Raw genomic sequence first — 21,936 nt, forward strand, 5'->3', positions numbered from 1 at the left:
GTACATGCTTCCTCAGTTGGTTTGCCCAGTTGATTTCATACAAGGGACGGTATTGGCAGATGGCTGAGAAGCTACCCAACTTACTTTTCTCTCTCTCTCTCTTGCTCTGACATTCTCTGCTCCTGACGGAGGGGGTGTGAGCAGGGGGGTTGTTCGCACACCTAGACAATACGGACGCTTGTCTAAAAATGCTGAAAGATTACCTTCACGTTGCTACCTTCTGTGCAGCTGCTTTGTGAAGCGACATGCTGCACGGTGCTTCACATACTTAAAAGCTCGAAGGGCATTTATTGATTTTTGATTGTTTGTTTTTATCTGTCTCTCTCTCTCTCTCTGACATTCTCTGCTCCTGACGGAGGGGGTGTGAGCTGCTGCCTTCAACTGCTTTGTGCCGCGGTGCTTCGCATACTTAAAAGCCAAACAGCCCTATTGATTTGTTTGCTTTTCTCTCTCTCTCTGACATTCTCTGCTCCTGATGCGCACTTCTTTGAAGAGGAAGATATGTTTGCATTCTTTTAATTGTGAGACGGAACTGTCATCTCTGTCTTGTCATGGAGCACAGTTTAAACTTTTGAAAAAGAGACAAATGTTTGTTTGCAGTGTTTGAATAAAGTTCCTGTCTCTCTACAACTTCCTGTGTTTCTGTGCAAATCTGTGACCCAAGTATGACAATATAAAAATAACCATATAAACATATGGTTTCTACTTCGCGGATTTTCACCTTTCACGGGGGGTTCTGGAACGCAATCTCCGTGATCGAGGAGGGATTACTGTTTTAGAACTATGCATATTTTTGCACAAAAACACAGTAAAAATTGATCAATAGGCACGTTTATGGGTCAGGCTATCGAACTCTTATGCAGTTTTGAATAATTATTAACCACAATTTTTAAGTTTTTATTAACAAAAATTTCCTGTTTTCATTTTTACTTCTGATATTGCACAAACAGAGAATACGTAAGTGTCCTAGTGTGGAAAATCTTCAATTTTTGAACTGCAGACTGCTTATATTAAATTATTTTACTCAAATGAACCAGGATGAACTGAATTTAACTGTAAGCATTGCAAACAACCTTTACTATTTTACTAGTAATTTATGCATTTGTTACAATCCGTTCTTTTTCTAATTAATTTATAATCTGGCACAAGAGAAATAACTAATCACAGAACGTGTTTTAATTCATTCATACCCTGTAAACAGATGGACACTGTAGAGCTAGTGACTAAATAATTAGTTTACAGCTTCACAAAAAAAAAAAGAAGTTGCGGAAGTACTTAGAAAATAAACCACTCTGATCAGAGTCATTTGTCATCTAGGCAGGATAGGCAATCGTGTGCAATGTCAGATGTCCTGAAAACCCACATGTGCATTTTAACGTAAATAGGGCTCAACTAATGGACCAAGAAGAAGAAGAAAAACAACAACAGAAGGGTGACATAGGAAGTGATGTCAGAGATCAAGAGACGCAAGTCCATCTGATTTGGACGTCAGAAAACATAACCTATGAATAACACTGATCCCAGGACAACATTCACCTCTTGACACTTTTGATTTTCAGTACGCTCTTTGTTTGTATCCAGATATTGCTATCTATTTTATTTCTTCTATTTGGTATGGTTATACGTTAATAAACACATTGCTTTTACATTTTCTAATCTTTGTCATTTACCTAGAATGACAAATCATAAAAGGGTAACCAAGTGTGAGTTAGGTTGCTACTTTCTTATTCACAGGGTTTATAAATGCTATTGATGTTGCTCTTCTATAATTAGTAAAACTGCAGTTAAAAAAAAAAAATGTGTTGTGACAACATCATCTTGCTTGTTAGAGCTGGTGATAGTGAATTCCTGTAAAGACATTTTATGTAGAATATTGCAGAGTGAATGGCAATTGGCACCACTCGAGACTTTGGATAGGATTGCTGTGTGTGTGTACATATGCATGTGTGTTAACACAATTGTTGTGGGCAAATAGTGAGTCATGTACTCCAGTGGAAATTAAGTAGAAGTAAATTTATTATGGTAGCTAGGGAGCACTTCTTTAACACAAAGGGCGGTGGTAATCTGCAACAAAATACCAAGTCATGTTGCAAAATATAACATTATTAAACCCACTTAATCCAGTTTAGGTTTTATGAGGACCCAGAGCCTATCCTTTCAGAACTGGGTACAAGTCTTCTATAGATCCCTTTCACACAGATGTCCTTGATCCAGTTTGGAATTACCAAATAACCTATGCTGTATGTCACTGGGAATGATGGAAGAAAAATTGAAATGCTCTGACAAAAACTCATTTTCACATAAGGAAAACATGCAAACTTGACACATACAATATCCAGATATGGGATCAATCCCAGAATGCTTATTAAACCAAAAACCCTGGCAATTTTTTAATTAAAAAAAAAATCATCTTGATGAACTATTAGGAAAACATAGCTTCTGTTTAACAAAAAGAGCCTAATGGATTAAATAGTCTCCCTCTTGTTTGAGAACATTCTTACGTACATAGAGAACACCCAAAAATGATCAACATTTGTCTGTCAGGCATGCAAAAATACACAAAGAAACTAAATATTGAACCAGATACGCAATTAATATAAAGGACACTATTTCATTTTAAAATTTAAAAGGAAAACACTGTGGCTAACATTGCTAAATTATTAAAAAACACTGCATGCTTTAAATCAGGGGTCCCCAACCCCCCGGTCCGCGGCCCACTACCGGGCCGCAGCTGTCTGACAGCCGGGCCGCGAGAGAACTGCCGGCAAAGGAGACTCACTCAGACTTTTCAGAACGCTTGGCGGGCGGGGCTTTGCAGCGGCGCTGAGAGAGGAGAGACACCGAGGTGAGAGAGTATTACAACAATGTATTTTTATGGTCCTGACAGTTTCCCCATATGACACGAGTCTATAGAAATCGCGTTACTACGAAGTACATTCAGCAGATACTTTCATTACAACGAAGTGACTTTGAAATGCTTGAATGAATCATCCACAGAGCAGTTAGATCTGTAGTCGCAGCTCAGTTGTGCACGTTTGCACAAAGATCCCCAAACAGAAACATTGTAAAAAAATCTCTTTCTTCGAACTTTCCTCGTAGTTTTTTTTTTTTTTTGCTGTTTTTGTTTTCTGTGGTTTTCTGTGATATCTTTTGCTTATTGCTCGTCAACATTTGAAAAACATCCATTGGAATTTAACTCATTGTCACCCTCCTATAGAAACGGCAGACGTGAGAAAAAGATAGCAGTGTTAATGTTTGTGATGTGCAATCTGTTGGAATGGGAAATGCAAAGCATATGTCTTTGTTCTATGCAAAAAAACAAGAAAAATCTCAGGTTGCAAACGTATGCGAACTGCTTAATAACTTAATAATAATAGAAATGTAATGTAAATTGTGTACAAAACTGCAAACCCCCAAACCCCTCCCCCCCCCCCCGCCGGTCCGTGGAAAAATTTGCATCTAATAAAGAGGTCCTTGCTGTCAAAAAGGTTGGGGACCACTGCTTTAAATCTCTGAAATAATTATAAAGCCCTCTTTATGGTATATTTTTCTTGAATTGTTCTGGTAGATCTGATACTGGTACTATGATTTCATTATTGGGTATGAATTTCCTATAGGGTATACTTTTTTCTTTTAATGGATATCTATACACACATATTAGGTTGTCACTGTGACGAAAGATAAAAGGCTAACAATGTTTGAGTACAGAATTGATCAGTTATCAAGCCACACAGTTAAACTGAAGTTAAATAAAGTACTGCTTGCCAAGCACTACACGCAGAAATAAAATCACTGCAGAAACTCCTCACTGTATTTACTGTACTAAATAAGCCAAATTATCACAGCAAGAACACTTATGCTTGTCTATGTAAACAATATATTATTTCATTAATATCAAGGTAGTGCACAGATACTGCGATCTTCAGAACAAGGACTATTTTCATATTAATATCAATGTGGCTAAAAAAGCAAAAAAAGCCATGCATGACAACAGTTAATTAAGAAATAATTATTTGGCAATTGCATTTCTTTAGAATCTACTTTTCTGTCTTCTTTTCCAATTTACAAGATCTATATACTAAGGTTTTCATAACATCAAACAAAAATTTATCACAACTTTGTTTGTTAAACCAAATTCAATAGGCCTTTGTAAAACAATATTCAGCTGTGATTTAAAGGAACACAAAGTGCTACTTTGAACCAAACCAAGTGTAAAGTCATTTATGAAGTATTTTTGAAAATTTTTTAAACCTTTAATCTGTTTTCACTTGTTCCCACACAAATGCTAAAAATGCATTATAAACAAATAGGTGAAACCAACTTTATTTTTCCTTTATAAATGCTTGTACAATGTCTCTGATGAAAATATTCACTTTGTTTCTTCAGTCTTCCTACAGCTGAAAAAATGAGTACAGTAATCAGCTTGACTTTGTATTATATGCTTAGGCTGCTTGTGAAAGTACAGAGAATGAAGGTATGAAAAATATAAAAAATGCAGGCACGCAAGCATGTTATAGGATATAACTTAAGCATAACATCTGTAGGCTTACATAGGAACAATAGAATTGCATACATTTGGACAGTGATGAATCTACTATCTTCTTTACCTTCTAACTACAACTGAATTCCTAAAGAACGTATTTAGTATAATTAAGCAATCATGACTATGAGAAATTTTGGGAATGAGAAGATGTACTATATTTCAATTCCTCAGTCAAGTTTTCACTACCTAAATTCCATGTCACTTTAAACAACGTTTCCAGAAAGTTTCAGTTAAAGACAACATTTACATAATCTAAGTCAGGGGCAATCACAACACACTCCTGTGATTTCCAATCATGTACTGTAACATACCCTGTGACTTAGTTCATCTAGTCTGTGACTTGCACCGACAAAGTCAAACAGGACTGATTTTGTCTTAAGATGCAGGGCATGAGAGCTGACAATCAGTTACAACTGACCAGAAGTAAAATGATTAAAATGCAGCAATGAGGAATTAGGAAAATGAGTGTTTGGTACCTTGCAAACAGAAGAGAGACACGTGTCTGATGTCAGTCAGTCATTGTCCAACCCGCTATATCCTAACACAGGGTCACAGGGGGTCTGCTGGATCCAATCCCAGCCAGCACAGGACACAAGGCAGGAAAAAACCCCAGGCAAGGCGCCAGCCCACTGCAGGGCACACACACACACACACACACACACACACACACACACACACACACACACACACACACACACACACACACACACACTAGGGACAATTTAGGATCGCCAATGCACCTAACCTGCATGTCTTTGGACTGTGGGAGGAAACCGGAGCACCTGGAGGAAACCCACACAGACACTGGGAGAACATTCAGACTCTGCTCAGGGAGGACCTGGGAAATTAACCCATGTCTCCTTACTGCGAGGCAGCAGTGCTACCACTGCGCCACCATGCCACCCTCTGCCTGATGTCTCGTGTTTTATGTATCATGACAGAAAAAAGAAAAAAAAAAAAAAAAAGCTGACATTGTGGCTTAACCATCCATATCTATAAACCCTTAGTATAGCATGGGCTCCAAAGGAATGAGCACATGATTCCTTGGAAGTATGACACTGTGCTGGAAAGACATCCCTGGCAATTTTTAGTCATATAAACAGACATACTCAGGCGATGTGATCAGCAAATGTAGTCGTCAAGTCTGATATACGACTCATGTAATGTGACATCACCTTAATAGCTAATTTATTTATTTCATAAAGCTATTATCTGCATGTTTTAGAATCTCTGCTTAAACACAACAAGTTTTTGGTTTATTCAAATATCTGAAACCACTTGGTTGCAGATCTTCAAAGAAAAATTAAAAGTTTATAAAAAAGGTATTTAAAGTTTAAGAGATTTTATTTCTCCATACAAATATTTTTTTTCAATATCTTGACAAAGTTACAAAAATATTCCATGATGGAACAGGTAAGGAGAAGAAAATATGAAAAGAGCAGTTGGAAGAATTATTCATTTTAAGAGTTTTAAACAGAATTTTCTATCAGATTTAGCTTTTCTTTGTCAATGTGCAAAAAAGCATGGAACAATTGCCTGTGTCAGCTTTTATCCCTCCAGATCAGAGAAATTCCAGTTCCATTGTCTCAAAACACCACTCACATCTACAGTTATTCCCAGTTTCAGATAAAAAGTAACTGCATCAGATCTGGGGTGGGGGGTGGGTGTTGTATTGTGATTGTGACTGACAGAATAAAAAAGTGAAAAAAAAAAAAAAAAAAACGCTAAGTTTTACAAGTACTATAATTTTACACCGGCTGTTACACACACAAATCAAATGTATGTTTTTATTGTATAGTATGAACAATAAGAGCAGCTCAATACTCAAAACAGTGAATTTGCCGGGGAGCTGGTTTAGAAGTCACAACCTCTGTATTATAAGTCGGAAGTTTTAACCATAGTACCATGGAAGCTGTCGTTTTGTACTTGCACCTTTTCTGAAAGTGTTTATTTGATATTTGGCCATCAGGCTTCACACATTATACAGTTCATGTCTACATTTTGTTATATATTACTAAAACATGAAAAAGTTTGTTTTAACGATATGTTTACATAGATTGTTGTAGACACAGAACACACATGAAATTATTTCCGCTTACAATTGTGGGTAGCTCACTACCAGATAATCAATCAAGGCAGGAACTGGGAGAACTTCTTACCCATTCTGAGGAGGTGGGGGGGATGGTATAGCAGGCTGCTTGGGCTTATCGACACATTTAGAAGACAAAAGATGCTGACGGAGAGGTGCGAAGGGATTTAAGGTGGGCTGGAATTACAAGTTTTTTCGTAGGCTCTGGTAATTCTAGTGTTAAGAGAGTTGAAGGCATGCTCCCATGAAGCCAGGTGTGTAATATGACATGCCCAACGACCAACTCTGTGACTCACTCTGACAAAAATCACACAAGTCTGATTTTGTTTTTAGTTATAGGAGCATGCTCTGTATGCAAGAGTACCGGGAACCAATGAATGCTCACCTGAAAGTACAACTCATATAATGTAGTGATGAGGAGTAGGAATGTGGGTGTTTTGGTTTTCACAAACAGAAGAGAAGCTTGTCTGTTTAATGACTCATGTTTTTTGTACCACAACAGAATGAGGCTGAACACTCTGTACCTGTCAACACTTCGTAAGGCTGGCTTCCCTTAGGCTGCACGTTATTGGCTATTCACAAAAAGCAGATCTTCTGTAGTCAAGTTAAGGTGGTGTGTTCATAAGTACAGAAAAGGCTCCACTTATGCCAGTGCAGAAAGTAAATAGTACTTTTGATTTGAGCAAGTGGGAACCCATCCCTGAAGGATGGACAGAGGTTCAAGTCTCATATAGTTAGTTCAATCCAGTATAAGCTAGAGCTTAATTTGCTATTTGCACGCAGTACCACAAACATTCTTATTTGCATTTCTTTACTCATTAACGGGTAAAAAGATAAACACATAATAAGGGACTGCTACAGACACATTCAATATCACCATACAAAATCTCAATGAGCATTTCTGTAAGCAGTGTAGTCAGACAATCAGGAAAACAGAGCATTTCTGACAATGCATATTAGCTATTTTACTGTGATAAAGCCTGAACTAGTGCTGGGAGGAAAACCGGTTCATACGGAAAACCATTTTTTAAATTTTTGTTATGATATGGATTTTTCTTATACTGCAACACTAGTTTAAATAGCCTAAACAACGTTCGGAACATGGTGCAACAGGAAACTGTTTAAGGGGGGACCTTTTTCACTGTTACACCACTAAAAACACATGCAATGGAGTACATGTGTTAGTGGAGGTATTGAGCAGTGAAAATGGACAGAGAACATTCTGAAACTGAAGCAGCCGATAAAAGTTGAACATGATGACACAGAAGAACTTTTGCTGAAAAAAGGAGCAGTGTCTATTGTCTGGAGATACTTTGGTTTTAAAAGGTCTGATGTAGACCAAACAACTATTTACTGCAAATGTTGTCGAGCTACTGTTGTCGCCAGAGGTGGCAACACAAGCAATTTGCTGTACCACCTTAGCTGCAAAAATGCTTTGGAGTACCATGAATGTATGGAACTAAGACTGGCACCATCCACGTCCTCAGGTAGAGCTTGAGGACACTCGAGTCAGACGTCACTTGTAGATGTATATGCTAGAGGTACTGCCTACGACAAAAAAAGCAAGCGGTGGATCAAGATAACCAACGCCATTAGAATCCATATAGCCAAAGACATGGTTCCGTTAAGTACTGTGGAGAAAGGTGGATTCAGGGCTATGATCAAGACACTGGATCCCAGATATGTGATCTCAATTCACAAGTACTTTAGCCAAACGGCATTCCCTAACTTGTACCAAGAACACAAAAGAAAGTTTCAAGCAGAGGTGGCTACAGTCCCTGACTATTCAACAACAGCAGATATGTGGTCAAGTCGCACTATGGAGCCATATCTGAGCCTGACAATTCATTTTATAAATAATGACTGGCTAATGAAAAGTTATGGTCTCCAAACAAGCTATTTTCCAAATGACCACACTGGCGAATTACTTGCTGCAGGCTTGCTGGAAGCACTCGATTCCAGGGGGCTTACAGATCAGAGGCAAGTGGCCCTCACAATGGGCAGTGGGGCCAACATCTGGTAGGCTGTCAAGATTAACAATTGGACAAGACTCCAGTGCTTTGGACACAGGCTTCACACAGCCATAGGTATGTAATAGTTATTAAAATAATAAACTATTTTAAGTAAAGGTAGTAAAAACATACCATAGTAATAAGAAATGTACAATGAATGTGTGTATAATCAGTTTTCTGTTATCTTTATTATCAGTCAGTACAGGTAGTCCCCTACTTACGATGGTTCAACTTAGATTTTTCGATGTCGAAAAGCGATATGATAATTTATATAAAATTGTGTAAAATATAAATTTTCAAGGTGGAGCGGCAAGCAAATGTTTCTGTGGGCCAAGTGATTCAAGCGATGCAGTACGATAGGTTGCAGGTAACTCCCACGTTGTGAGATGCTTCAGTCTCACTAGCGATCGATAGAGATCAGTAATCTTCTTGTTACAATGCTTTTCGATACGCTTTTACTAGAAGGAAAGTAAGCTTTGTTGATTTGACCTTGATTCTTTGCGTTTGCGTGAGCAGCAAAGAGCAAACAGCTTCTAAAAATGGCATGTGGAGAGATATCAAAGTGAATGCTCAAAGTAAAATAATCCGTAGATGTGTTTTTGCATATTATCGCTGAATTGGACTCTGATTTGTCAGACTCAGATTTCTTTGTAGCTGATGCACTGATGGCAACGTTCGCCTGGGAGGACAGACACTTATGATGACAGGAGGTACAAACCATATTGCGTCTCACAAAGACAGCCAGCCCACCGTGCATTCCTGCTGGCCATTGAGCCGCCCCCGCATAGCTGCTGCCGCAAACTGCAAACAGGAGCCGACAGCAGGCACAACAGGCAAAAACAGACGTTTTATGTTGATTTATGTGTGAAACCATTGCTTTGTGCGCTTTTCACAATTATTTATTTTATTGTTATTATTTATTAGTTTAAATATTATGCAGCTTAATGATGGTAGAATTGTTTAAAAAGTCACATTAATGTGTCAGTGGACAGAGATTGTTAACATTAACAGAAAGTGTAGTTGGTTTACAAAAAATATTTACTATTTATTCCTTTTCTAAGACATGTTCAGTGCAATACAACTTTTGACAAGCACCTCTGGACATTTTACGAAGTCTAAATGCCTCTTTGGATGGTTGAAAATATGTTGTCAAAATTATAGTTTAAGCTGTTTGCAAAATGTGTTCAATAAAAAGGTTCTATATTTTGACTGCAACTGTCATGCAATGTGATTCCTTCTCTTTATTAGTGCCACCCCCTTGAAAACTATCACTTTATGGGGCCATGCAAACCTGTATTAATACTTGTGTGCTCATTAAAAAATGTTTTTGTACAATTAAAAAACAGTCAACACAAAAGTAAAACCAACAAGTGTCAATTGTGCAGTGCTCTAAAAAAAGTACATAAATAAATCCATAAAAATCATTGTGAAAAGTGGGAATAAAAAAAAATCAATAAATAAATCCATTAAAAATCTGAGGTTAAAATGCAGACTAACTCCTCCTGATCTCAGCCCACCTCTTCAATCTCCTAGGCTCACCCATTATTCACTTGACCGGCGGAGACTCAGAAGCCACAAGCTCCTTTCTTACGTTGTTTTCTTACTTTTGTTTTGACTGTTTTTTAATAAAAGCACGTGGACACTTTTTCCACCATCCTCTGGCTTCATCAGAGAATTGTCCTCATTTGTCAGCTCATCTCGGTCATAACTATCGATGGTGTTGGTTCAGCAGACTCCCATGTAGGAAGAGGGAGTATGTAGGGGACCGGCATCGTCACACCCACTAAATGAACATCTTCAAATGAGATCACAATTCACTTTGAATAATACAAAAGCAGTAAGACAATATTTAATACTACTAACAATTAACAAAAACTACAATGAACATTATGTCTGTCTTTGTCACATTTTCAAGCCACTGTTGTTCACTCAAAGACTTGCTTTATATCACTGTTTGTTCCGATTTATGATAAAGAAATGGTTCACCTAAAACTTAAAATTTTCTTTATCTCCAACACACCCTGTGCCATTTATTGTGAAAGCCACAAACAAATATTAATCTTACTGTTAACTGAAATAAGAAAAGTTGTAATACAATCAGCTTCAACAGAGACCTAATAATATCAATTAATATCAAAATGTCCATGAAAAATATAATTTTACTCATTTAGCATAATCCAAATGTCAGGTATTCATCCATCCATCCATTTCCCAACCCGCTGAATCCGAACACAGGGTCATGGGGGTCTGCCGGAGCCAGTCCCAGCCAACACAGGACACAAGGCAGGAACCAATCCCAGGCAGGGTGCCAACCCACCGCAGGACACACACAAACACACCAAGCACACACTAAGGCCAATTTAGAATCGCCAATCCACCTAACCTGCATGTCTTTGGACTGTGGGAGGAAACCGGAGCGCCCGGAGGAAACCCACGCAGACATGGGGAGAACATGCAAACTCCACGCAGGGAGGACCCGAGAAGCGAACCCAGGTCTCCTAATTGCGAGGCAGCAGCGCTACCACTGTGCCACCGTGCCGCCCTCAGGTATTCATTCATATGCTTACTATGTCACAATACATGTATTTTTCCTAAAGAAGTGGTAGGCAGGTCTTCAATTCAAAAGCTCAACCTCGTTTAAGCATGCTTTATAGTTGCACAGGACAGAAAATTCTGGAAATGTTATGGGACACTTCGAAGACATGACTCAATACCTGACATTTAGATTACATGATAAAAGTTATATGAGATTTTTTTTCTTGGACGTTTTAATTTTGTTTACTGTTGATCAATTTTGCTGTTAATGAAGTCCATGAAAACCTGAGATTCAAAATTTTTCTTTTAACGCAGATGAGAGGTATGCAATTAGTACAAAAATGATAAGTCTATTTACCTTCCCTCAGATCTACTTTTATTTTCATTTCTGTATTTTACCTTTAATATATTGACAAGGTTTTAACATATTCAGCAGAAAACAAAAACAAAATTCTGCTTCCTTTGGCACTTAACATTACCAGTAACAAAGCACTGGCAAGGTATAAACATGCAAGTTACATTTGACAGGTAAATCTTTGAGGCACGCTCCCTGTTGGCACAAATGCAAATTCCAATAAAGAAATGAATGTTGAAGTATTCCACTACTCATCTGAAAAGGTTTTAGAAATGTAATATGGTATACTACACACACACACAAAAAAAACAAACAAACTAGAAAAGTACACGACAATCAATTAGGAGTAATATTATGTCACGTTTATAGTCAGATGATGGCTTACAAGCAATATGACAAACCCATTTTATAATCTAAACATTATATAACATATCAAGAAAAAAAAAAAAACTTACTTGATATAGTAGGGAACTTTGTTATGTGAAATAGCTCTCTGCCAGGGAAGCTGAACTGAAGCTGCAATTAGAAAATAAATTGGGCATTACAGACATTAGTAAAATGCATTGTCTCTTACACATTTTATTACACACAAAGCCACTATTTAAATGTTACAGTCTAGTACAGGGGTTCTGAGCCTTTTGTCTTGGCTTACCACACCCAGGAATTTCAATATTCTGAAGTACAAACCATTTTTAATTCAGCCATACATTTTTAATTACTGAGCTGTTAGTACGTAAAACTAAAGATATTTCTTTGTCCATATTATATTATTATATTTGGAGGTTTTAACAAGGAAGTATGTATAGTTTTTTGTGCATGCACTTTTAAATTTTTCTTATGTACTGTAGACTGAATTTTCTTGGATGCATTTTTAATGTATTAAATATAGTGTGGTTTGATATGGAATAAAAATCTAAAAGTGTTTTAACTTCCATATTTAAAAAAAAAAAATATAGTTCTGCACTGGGAACTTGTGACCATGTATTGCATATTCCAGTCAGAAAATAAGTGGACAGACAATTGTAGCCATATTCATAGTAAACTAAGGATAAATACTGTATGAAGCTTCAGTTCCTTAATTGTATATGGCGATGTATTAAAAAGCACATAATTTCAGTACTTGCTAAATGCACTCAACTGACAGTTGATTGTTCACTGCATCATGCTGCCAAAACACCTAAGAAATGCCTACTTTTGTTTGTAATTATATAATGGCATCAAAGAGACAATAATTAACGTCTTTATTAACCTTGGAAGCATTGTGGGCATCTCTCTCTTAATTAGGCTTAACCATTCTGGATTTTTAAGTAATATTCAAACGCCAAAATGCAAGCCTTGGAAAAACTTCTTGTCATGTAGCAGCAACGGAGCTTTCCCTCTTTCTTACTCTGCGTAACTCACATTTGCTGCTCTGCATTTTCTTTTTTTGTGTTCCATTGTGTATCACCTAGAAAGGCTGAGGACCACTGATCTAAAACACAGCGCACAACTCAGCAGTATTTCAGCATAAAACAAATAAGTTACATCTTAGGATCTCACAGTCTAAAGGGGCCATTCAGAATACATTTTCATGTTGCAGTTTTGACATACTTTCATAAATTGAGCACTTCAGCATGGCTCACATGTCCCACATTATTAAATGCTTTGTTTCCACATGCATTTATATCTTCTTTTCAAAGAGATAAGTACAATATCTGTATGTTTGCATAACAGTATCAGTAATTGTTGATACCAAACATTATACTCTCATTAATGTCTTTGTAGAGATAAAGCAATATGCAATCCTCACAAAATATGTCAGTATACTACTCTTAAGGATAATTATAATTGCTATGAATGTTTTTTATTGCACCTCAGTTAGTATCTTGTACAAAAATGCTACTGTAACTATAATTGTGAATTTTACCAAGTCAAGATTTATTGTAATAATTTCAACATATTAGGTTAGTTAATGTGCACCAGTAAACTAGCAGGCAAAACAAAACACTACCACACCGTCATACACTGTACAACATGTTCACATTCAGACAAGTGGTGCAATCATGGTGTACCTTGGGAATTTATAGCTAGATCATCTTATGAAAGTTTTAGAATCTAAGATTTCTTATCCAAGACATGTTGTGTGGAAAAAAAGGCTAATGGCAGTAAGTTCTTGGCCTATTAAATCAAGTTTCCTTTAACTATAACAAAACTAGAAATGGACACAAAGTGGAAAATCAACTGGACAACAGGGCTCATTCATACAAGCACCAATAATCAATTGAGAATTTGAGACCAATTGAGAATCACTACATGTTTTGCATGTTGTGGTAAAACAAATTGTACAGAATCAGTTTGATCAAGATTTGAACTACCTCAACATTTTCATCTGGACAATGAGCATTTACATTACAATCTTTTCCAAACCAAAGTGCATTGGTAGCAATTGAGACTGATATGATGTTACAGAGTGTTTTTAGTTCATACATGGCATTTCTCAAAAATGCTTATGAACTCAGAAGTACACAATACTAATATATATAGAGCCAAACTGCTAATTTAAATAGGGTATAAGTTAGAAACATACTGTATGTCTGTTTTTGCATCGAGCCCATGTCTCAGTGACAGTAAATCTGTATATGTGTGAGGACATGCTGGACTGGCATTCTCTCCAAGTTTAGGCTCTGCCTTTTGCAGACAGTTTCGGCTACAGATACCTGTGACCCTGTATTCTAGCCAGCTGTGTGAACGGCAATAATAAAATGAAAAAAACTGCAAATTTTTATAAATTAAAACATATCATTAATAAAGAGATACAGAAAAAGGTCTTTTTTTTTAATTTAGTGAAATATTAAACACATGCAATATATGTAATATAATTTATTTAATATCTGAAAAATAATTATAAGAAAAACACCAATCTCTTCACATTATTTACAAATGAATTAGTTTGGCAGCACACACAAAGATAATGCCCATGTAAATGAAGTATTCAAATGTGGAAAATACCTTCAATTCATAATTAAAAACTGTCTCTGTGCATCATTTTGCAGTAACACAAAAGTCAGCATTACCTTTTAAGTACATATTTTCAGTACTAAGCGGATTCATAAATTGCTAGGATGCCAATCATGATGATTGCTTACTTATCCTAGAATACAGCAGGAGATATTCAAAATGTAAGCTATAAAAAAGACAAACAGACCTAGATCTAAGGTAATAGTCTGCAATTTTCTAAAAACCAAAAACTAAAGGTAATATTTTCCAAAGAAATAATGTCTGCTTGAAAGGAAAAGTGTGCCATGTTTTTCCCACCATTAGATTACAAAAAAAGGTGCTCGGTGCTACATAATATTACCTGTTACCATAGAAACTAATTAAATAAAACTTAAGTTAAAATTAAAGTCTTTAAGAATGTGTAATTTGACAAAACAACAGTGTAAATAAAAGTAACTTTCAAAGCAAGAATTTTAGATCCATGTGAGAACTATAAACTGCACTAAACAGAAAAATAGTTGGTAATTTTTATATTGCCCAATTTCTTATTTATGCACCATACCACATATTCTTTACTTTACAAGATCCACTGCAAAATAATGTTTAGCTGAATAACAAAACTCACAGCATTGATAAAAGTACAAAATAATGTTTTTTAAATGTCAGGAAACTTTTCAAAATAAGGGAAAATAGCCAGCAGCTGTACACTACCTGCCAGGCATCTGAAGAAAACAAAGCAGTATGTGATTTTTGTTTCTACTATATTGCTCTGCTAATAAATCTTCCAGTATCTTTGACATTTCACAAACACAATTTCTGTGGTGGCACCTTTCTAGCTTTACTCAGTACTTGGTAACAAAACTATTATTTTTCAAGTCACATTAAAGAGATTTTTACAACTGTTCCAGCAACTTTTGTCAAGTTTTCCAAGAATTTAAACAGCAGGTATAAGATTTCAAATGTTTTAATAAATCGTAATGTTACATAAGGTGTCAAAAAGATGTTCTTTATGATTTTCAAATGTGCAACAATATTACTGTAGTACATCTATTAATGTAGATCAAATTGATTACACCAAAGTACAACAATAGAGAGACGTGGCATATCTAGTATTTTTGGGAATTCTTATTTTACAGCAGATCTTAAGTATGAAAAGCCAAGGGAAGCGACATTTATGAATTTTTTCTTCTTCAGTGATGTGACATTGTAGTTTGTTCAAATTATCAAAATCCTTTATGTAAAGCCGTTTTCCAGACTTCAGTCCCGTATACACCTCTCTATAATTTCCATTGATGCCCACTATGTATCCGAGGAGGTTCTAGGGAACCTGTTTTGTTAGTCTCTTCAAATATTAACCTTAAACTAAAGAGGTTCAGTTCCTTTAAGCTATCAGAATATGCCATTCACTTCAAAGATCTAGCTAGTTGTTCACTGAACAGTTTTAGGATTACTGTGTGTTTTTTACAACTTGAAAATCAAAATGGCTAAAGTACCCTTACTGTTGCAATTATTCCTTTAATGTACATTTTTACTCACTATATCAGAATGTCTATTAGTCATATACATAAAAGTGTTTTTTTTTTTTGCATTCTCTCTACAAAGTCTGCCTTTACTTGGTATAATCTAAAACAAACTTGTTAACTCTTCATTTATTATAATCACCAGTTCCATACTTGATTATGTTTGTACTAAACTACTTTTAAAAATCAGAATGAGAGATTTGGATGCTAAGCATGAAGAAGTGTATTTGTTTGTCGTTGAAGTCTGAATTCATAACATTTTTTCTCTTTTGTTACTACGGCTGGTATACACACATCACACTTCTGAGTCTATTTCTTTAAAATGTGAGTTCTACCTTTAAAGGATTAACCATATTTCTAGTGATCTGCTACGTATCATACCTCTCTAACTAAAGCCAAGGATAAGTAAGATTGTAATACTTGGAGTTTACACTTCTTCCTTGAAGAGAGAGAGAGGGAGAGAGGTTGAGAGCACTTACTGATACGGCGCTTTGCCACATCTCAGGATCTCAAATTAGAACCCAAGCACAGCTGTGCAACGTGTGATACCTCAGTGGCACACTAGTTCGAATGGAATGCAAGTGTGAGTGTTTTTTTTTTTTTTTTTTTTTTTTTTACAGTGCTTGGAGTGCCAATCCAGCCACCAACCTCTGAGTTTTCCATGCAAGTTAGAGGACCTGCTTGCAGGGCTGGATGTATGTGAACGTCATAACCTAGGATGGAGCAATTGCAGGTTAAGGGCCTCACTCAAGGAATAATTTCTGGCATTTACGGTATTTGAACCTGCAACCTTTTGATTGCCGGCACAGATCCCTAGCTTCAGTGCCACCACCCCGCCTACTATGCCACCACTTCCTTGTAGCTCTTCTGTAAATAATAATGTCAAAATATACTTTATTAATTTGTAGGTATTCTTTCCCAGGTGTTTCAGATCAATTACCTCTTTGCCAAAGTAAAAAAAATGATTACAATTTAAAATAAAGACTTGTACAATAATGGAGATTGATTAAACCAGAGAAAGAGACTGAATGAGTGCTGAGAAAGAGAGAATTTATGACTGCTACATGCAAACAGAAGTGGAATAGGACAGCGAAAGTTTGAAGTAAAAGCTGAAATTGTCTACAATAAAATCTGATGATACACACCAAGGATATTATAGTTAACAAAAACTAAAATCAAAACTGAAACTATTATCAAAAAAATATTTTTGTAAACTGAAATAAAATAATTAACAAAGCTGAAATGAGAAACTAAAACTAAACTATTAAAGTAGCTGGAAAGACTAACTGAAATAAAATAATTTACTAAAAACATTTTTAGTTTTCATTTTTGAATGAATATTCTTGCCATTAGTCTTTAACCCTTGTACCTTTTAACTCTAAAACAGAAAGGAATCCACCACGAGTCACCCGTATATATTCTTCTAGTGATCATCGGCTGGTGACGGAGGGCGGGTGTTCACACAGCACTTGTGGTGACAGAGAAAGCTGAACATGGGCACGTAAAGCATGTGCTTTCTTTGTGCTTGTTGTATATCAAGATGTAATTTAAATGCCTGAAATCAGAATGTGCTGGTCAACAAAACCTTTAACGTATGGACATAATCACGAGTGAGTAACGTTTCAGTTTATTTGTCAGGTGCCTGCATTTTGTTGATAATAATTCACCTACCACTTCACACAGGAGAAATCCTTTCTGAAAATAGAGCAACACTGATTCAGAGACTACAGGTAGGTGGGTGAAGAGAGTCTGCCAACTGGTGAAAACCTAACATACTAATGTGTTTTTGTATTTATTCTATATTTATTAATTTATCTTTTTTAGTTTATATTCATAGCTCAAAATACCTGATATTGTGAAAATAATCCAGTAGCAGAATTATGTTTTACAATATTTGTCCCCCTTTTTTGAATTTCTCTCTCTCTGTCAAATTAGATAGTTGAAATATCATATTCTTTTTGTTCTTAACATCAGCCATATTGCATACCAGGGCTTTTTCCTACCTTGCATCCAAACCTGCTGGGTTAGGCTCCAGGTTTCCTGCCATCCTGCTCTGGATAAATAGGTATACAGGTACATAATGTATATATTGTTCTTAATCTCAGATGCTGTCTCTGTCGTTTTGTGGCTGTCTGCACTCCTATGACCTGCTCTTACTCTGCTCATTAAGGGTTTACAGTTCTTATGATGGGCTATTCAAGTCTCACCATTCCTAACATTGACACGACATGCTTGTTTTTCTTTGTTTCCCTCAACACAGCTAGGCGAGGTCTGCACACTGATTTAAGCTTAAGAGCCCGGTTCTTCCTAATTCCCTATGATTTTCATGATCACATTTACATTTACATCATTTAGCAGACGCTCTTATCCAGAGCGACTTACAACAGTGTTTGTTAGTTTTTTCGCATACCCCTTGGGGTCAGAGAGCAGGGTCAGCCATTGTACAGCGCCCCCTGGAGCAATTACAGGTTAAAGGCCTTGCTCAAGGGCCCAGCAGAGTAGGATCTCTTTTGGCAGTGACGGGGATTCGAACCGGCAACCTTCGGGATACCAGCGCAGATCCTTAGCCTCAGAGCCACCACTCCGCCCAACCACCATCACACCTGTCAGAACACAGTAGAATATGTTTTCTGATTTTTGGTATCTTTTCAGGCCTGCAGGTGGCAAAGTTCTGTCAATAAATTGTATGTGCCTGAGATGGAATCAGAGATCAATATGGCTGGTAGAAAATAAAAAGCCCAGTATGGGAGCAGGAAATGTTGTGTGGTATAGACATTTAGAGTTATAAAAACCCTCAACCCTTAAAATTCACCTAAATTTCATTACAAATTGGCCCATAAGCTCATCTCCTAACCCGTTTTTAAGTGTACAGTTCTGTCTGATTGTGACACAAAACTAAACTCCAGAGTAGCTCTTTAACCATACCATAATTACTAAAACTGAAACTAATAGATATAAAAATAAAATTGAAATGTCTTTGTGAAATAAAAACCTAAATTAAAACTAAAAATACATGATGAAGGAAAACTAAAACTAAGCTGACCAAGTAAGGTCAGAAAAAATATAGAAATAAAAACTAATATAAAAAGGCAAAACTATAATAACTTTGATACACACAATAGTGGGAGTCTTAGACACATTCCTAGTGGACTTAACAGAGAATGCTGGGCAAGAGGATGATTGTTATAAATAAGAACCTAAGTACAGTCAGTACATAATGGATTAATCATGAAGTACGTACTACTAGTGGATTGGTCCTGTGCATTATCAACTTTTGTTCTTCTTTGCTAAAAAAAAACACAGGTGATGTCTGGATGGAATTGGAATATTCATTTATTCCTAGTCAATAGAGGTCTTAACTTTTTTGCCAAGTAAATTAGATTATCTTTTGGGTAATGTACTAAATATGCAAATAATAATAATAATAATACATTTTATTTATATAGCACCTTTCCCATGCTCAAGGCACTTCACAGAGTCTTAGAAAAAACAGCAGAGTATATATAACATTGGATACAAATGTTTTCCTGAATAGAACAATGAAACAGATAATAAAGTATTAAATAGAATAAAGGACAATAAATCAGAGTAAAATACTAAATTCAATACTAAAAGAGAAACCTAAGAAATAACCTAATTTGTGATATAACCGACACACTAATTATCCTGAGCACCTGGACAGAGAGGTAAACTGAAAGAAAGGGCAGAATGTTAAGTTATTTTAAAAGCCTTCCTAATAGTTTATGCTGTAATTTTAAAAGAATGAATGTCATCTGATCTAATTAATTTTGGGATGTCATTCCAAAGTCTGGGTGCTATGGAGCTGAAGGCCCTGTCACCCATAGAGCGCAGGTTAGTGTGAGGCACAACAAGATTACCAGAATCAGAGGACCTTAGTAGGCGAACAGGAGCATAGTGATTTAGAAGGTCACTGATGTAGTCCGGTGCAAGGCCACTTAAAGCTTTGTAGGTTTTTAACAGAATTTTATATTCAATCCTGTAGATACAGGGAGCCAGTGAAGGCGGAGCAAGATGGGTATGATGTGCTCACTGTTGCTGGTTTGAATAAGGACTCTTGCAGCAGAGTTTTGAATCAACTGGAGCTGTGATATAAGATTAGAAGGGGCTCCTGCCAGCAGCGAGTTACAATAATCGATGCAGGATGTGATAAAAGCATGGACAAGTTTCTCAGCATTAAAAAAGGAGAGGAATGGGCAAACAAGGATATGTCACAGAGGTGAAAGTAAGAAAGTTTCTTAATGTGGTTTATGTGGGCGGAATAAGAAAGGGAGGAATCAAAAATGACACCAAGATTCCTTGCATCAGAAGAAGGTCTGATGAGATCACCATCAATTGTGACTGAAAAGGAGCTCATTTTCTTAAGTAGTGCTTTAGTGCCAATTTGCAGGAGTTCAGTTTCGCTGCAATTTAATTTTAAAGAGTTCTGCTCCATCCAGGTTTTAATTTCACTGAGGCAAGTTGTGAGCTGATAAAACTCTGATGAAGTTGCACTTTTGACATTGAAATAGAGTTGAGTGTCATCTGCATAAAAATGATAACCCAGTCCACAGCTACTAATAATATGGCCAAGGGGAAGCATATAAATACAGAAGAGAAGAGGGCCAAGGACAGAGCCCTGAGGAACTCCTTGTTTGACTGGTGTTGAGCTGGATCTGCTGTTGCCAAGACTAACAAACTCTTGCCTATCAGTCAGATAGAACTTGAACCACTGGAGGGCAGTGCCAGAGATACCCAGCATGTTCTCCATTCTGGACAGTAGAATGTCATGTCTGACAGTGTCAAACGCTGCACTGAAGTCTAACAAAATTAATATGCTGGTTTGTCCAGGGTCTGCTGCCATAAGCAAATCATTGGTTACATGAAGAAGAGCAGTTTTACAACTGTGCTGCGCCCTGAAACCAGACTGAAAGGGTTCCATCAAATTATTAGAGGTTAAGTAATTGGTGAGTTGGGAGGCTACAACACGCTCAAGAACATTTGACAGAAAGGGTAAGTGAGAAATAGGCCGAAAATTGTTAAGATCGTCACCATCAAGACCAGACTTTTTTTAACATGGGGGTTACAGAATCAATTTTAAACGTGGCTGGCACAAACCCATTGTTGAGAGATGTACTGATTATTGTCATAACAGTCGGGATTATGGCATGAAGGCAGGATTTAAGAAGTGTTGTGGGGATGGGGTCCAGTACAAAAGTAGTTGGCCTCATCTTACAAAGCAGGCCATTAACAAATGCCAATGTGACTGGTGAAAATTCAGAAAAGGAGCTGGATGGAGTGGGAAGACAGGGAAGGATATAAATGGATGATGGATTTATGTTAGTTGAATTATTTCGATCTTTAATTTTATTGCGGAAAAAAAGGAGGAATTTTTCAAAGACTTCAGTCGAGGAAGTAATTGGGCCAGATGCAAGTTGAAATAATTTATTAACTACAAAGAACAAAACCTTTGGGTTATCATGGCCACTTTCTATTATTCTGCCATAATGTGTGTTCTTGGCTGCAGTTAGTGCATCCCTGTAAGCCCTTTGATGGTTAGAGAAAGCCTGGATGTGAATGGTGAGGCCAGTCTTACGTGACATTCTCTCAAGGCGTCGGCCAGTTGCTTTCATAGATTGTACCTCTGAATTATACCATGGAGCTGAACGCTTAAAGGAAACCTCCTTATGTTTTAAAGGAGCCGTTTTATCTAGTGCTGAATGAAGGGCTGAGTTATAGTGGTCAACAAGACTATCTAGTGTTGATGGAATAGGTGAAGACAGAAAAAGATCAGAAAGGGATCCAGCAAGAACAGAGGGACAGCTATTTTTAAGGTTTCGGAAAGAAATTTGGCATTTACAGGTAAGAGGAGGGAGAGTTAATGAGACAGTAAAAAGCACTGCTTTATG

At 36.7% G+C, this 21,936-nt stretch overlaps 1 protein-coding gene across 4 annotated transcripts in view; it reads right to left on the bottom strand.

Annotated features, from left to right (window-relative positions):
- The window catches only part of utrn (utrophin), a 552,956-nt gene that overhangs the window by 56,006 nt on the left and 475,014 nt on the right, over window positions 1-21,936 (bottom strand). For all 4 annotated transcript variants that reach the window (XM_028797890.2, XM_051925286.1, XM_028797897.2 and 1 more), the window contains one exon: window positions 11,990-12,050. In XM_028797890.2, the coding sequence (XP_028653723.1) occupies window positions 11,990-12,050 (61 nt within the window). The remainder of the gene's footprint in view (window positions 1-11,989; window positions 12,051-21,936) is intronic.

The sequence above is a fragment of the Erpetoichthys calabaricus genome, chromosome 3, assembly GCF_900747795.2.
Source record: "Erpetoichthys calabaricus chromosome 3, fErpCal1.3, whole genome shotgun sequence".
Lineage (NCBI taxonomy): Eukaryota > Metazoa > Chordata > Cladistia > Polypteriformes > Polypteridae > Erpetoichthys > Erpetoichthys calabaricus.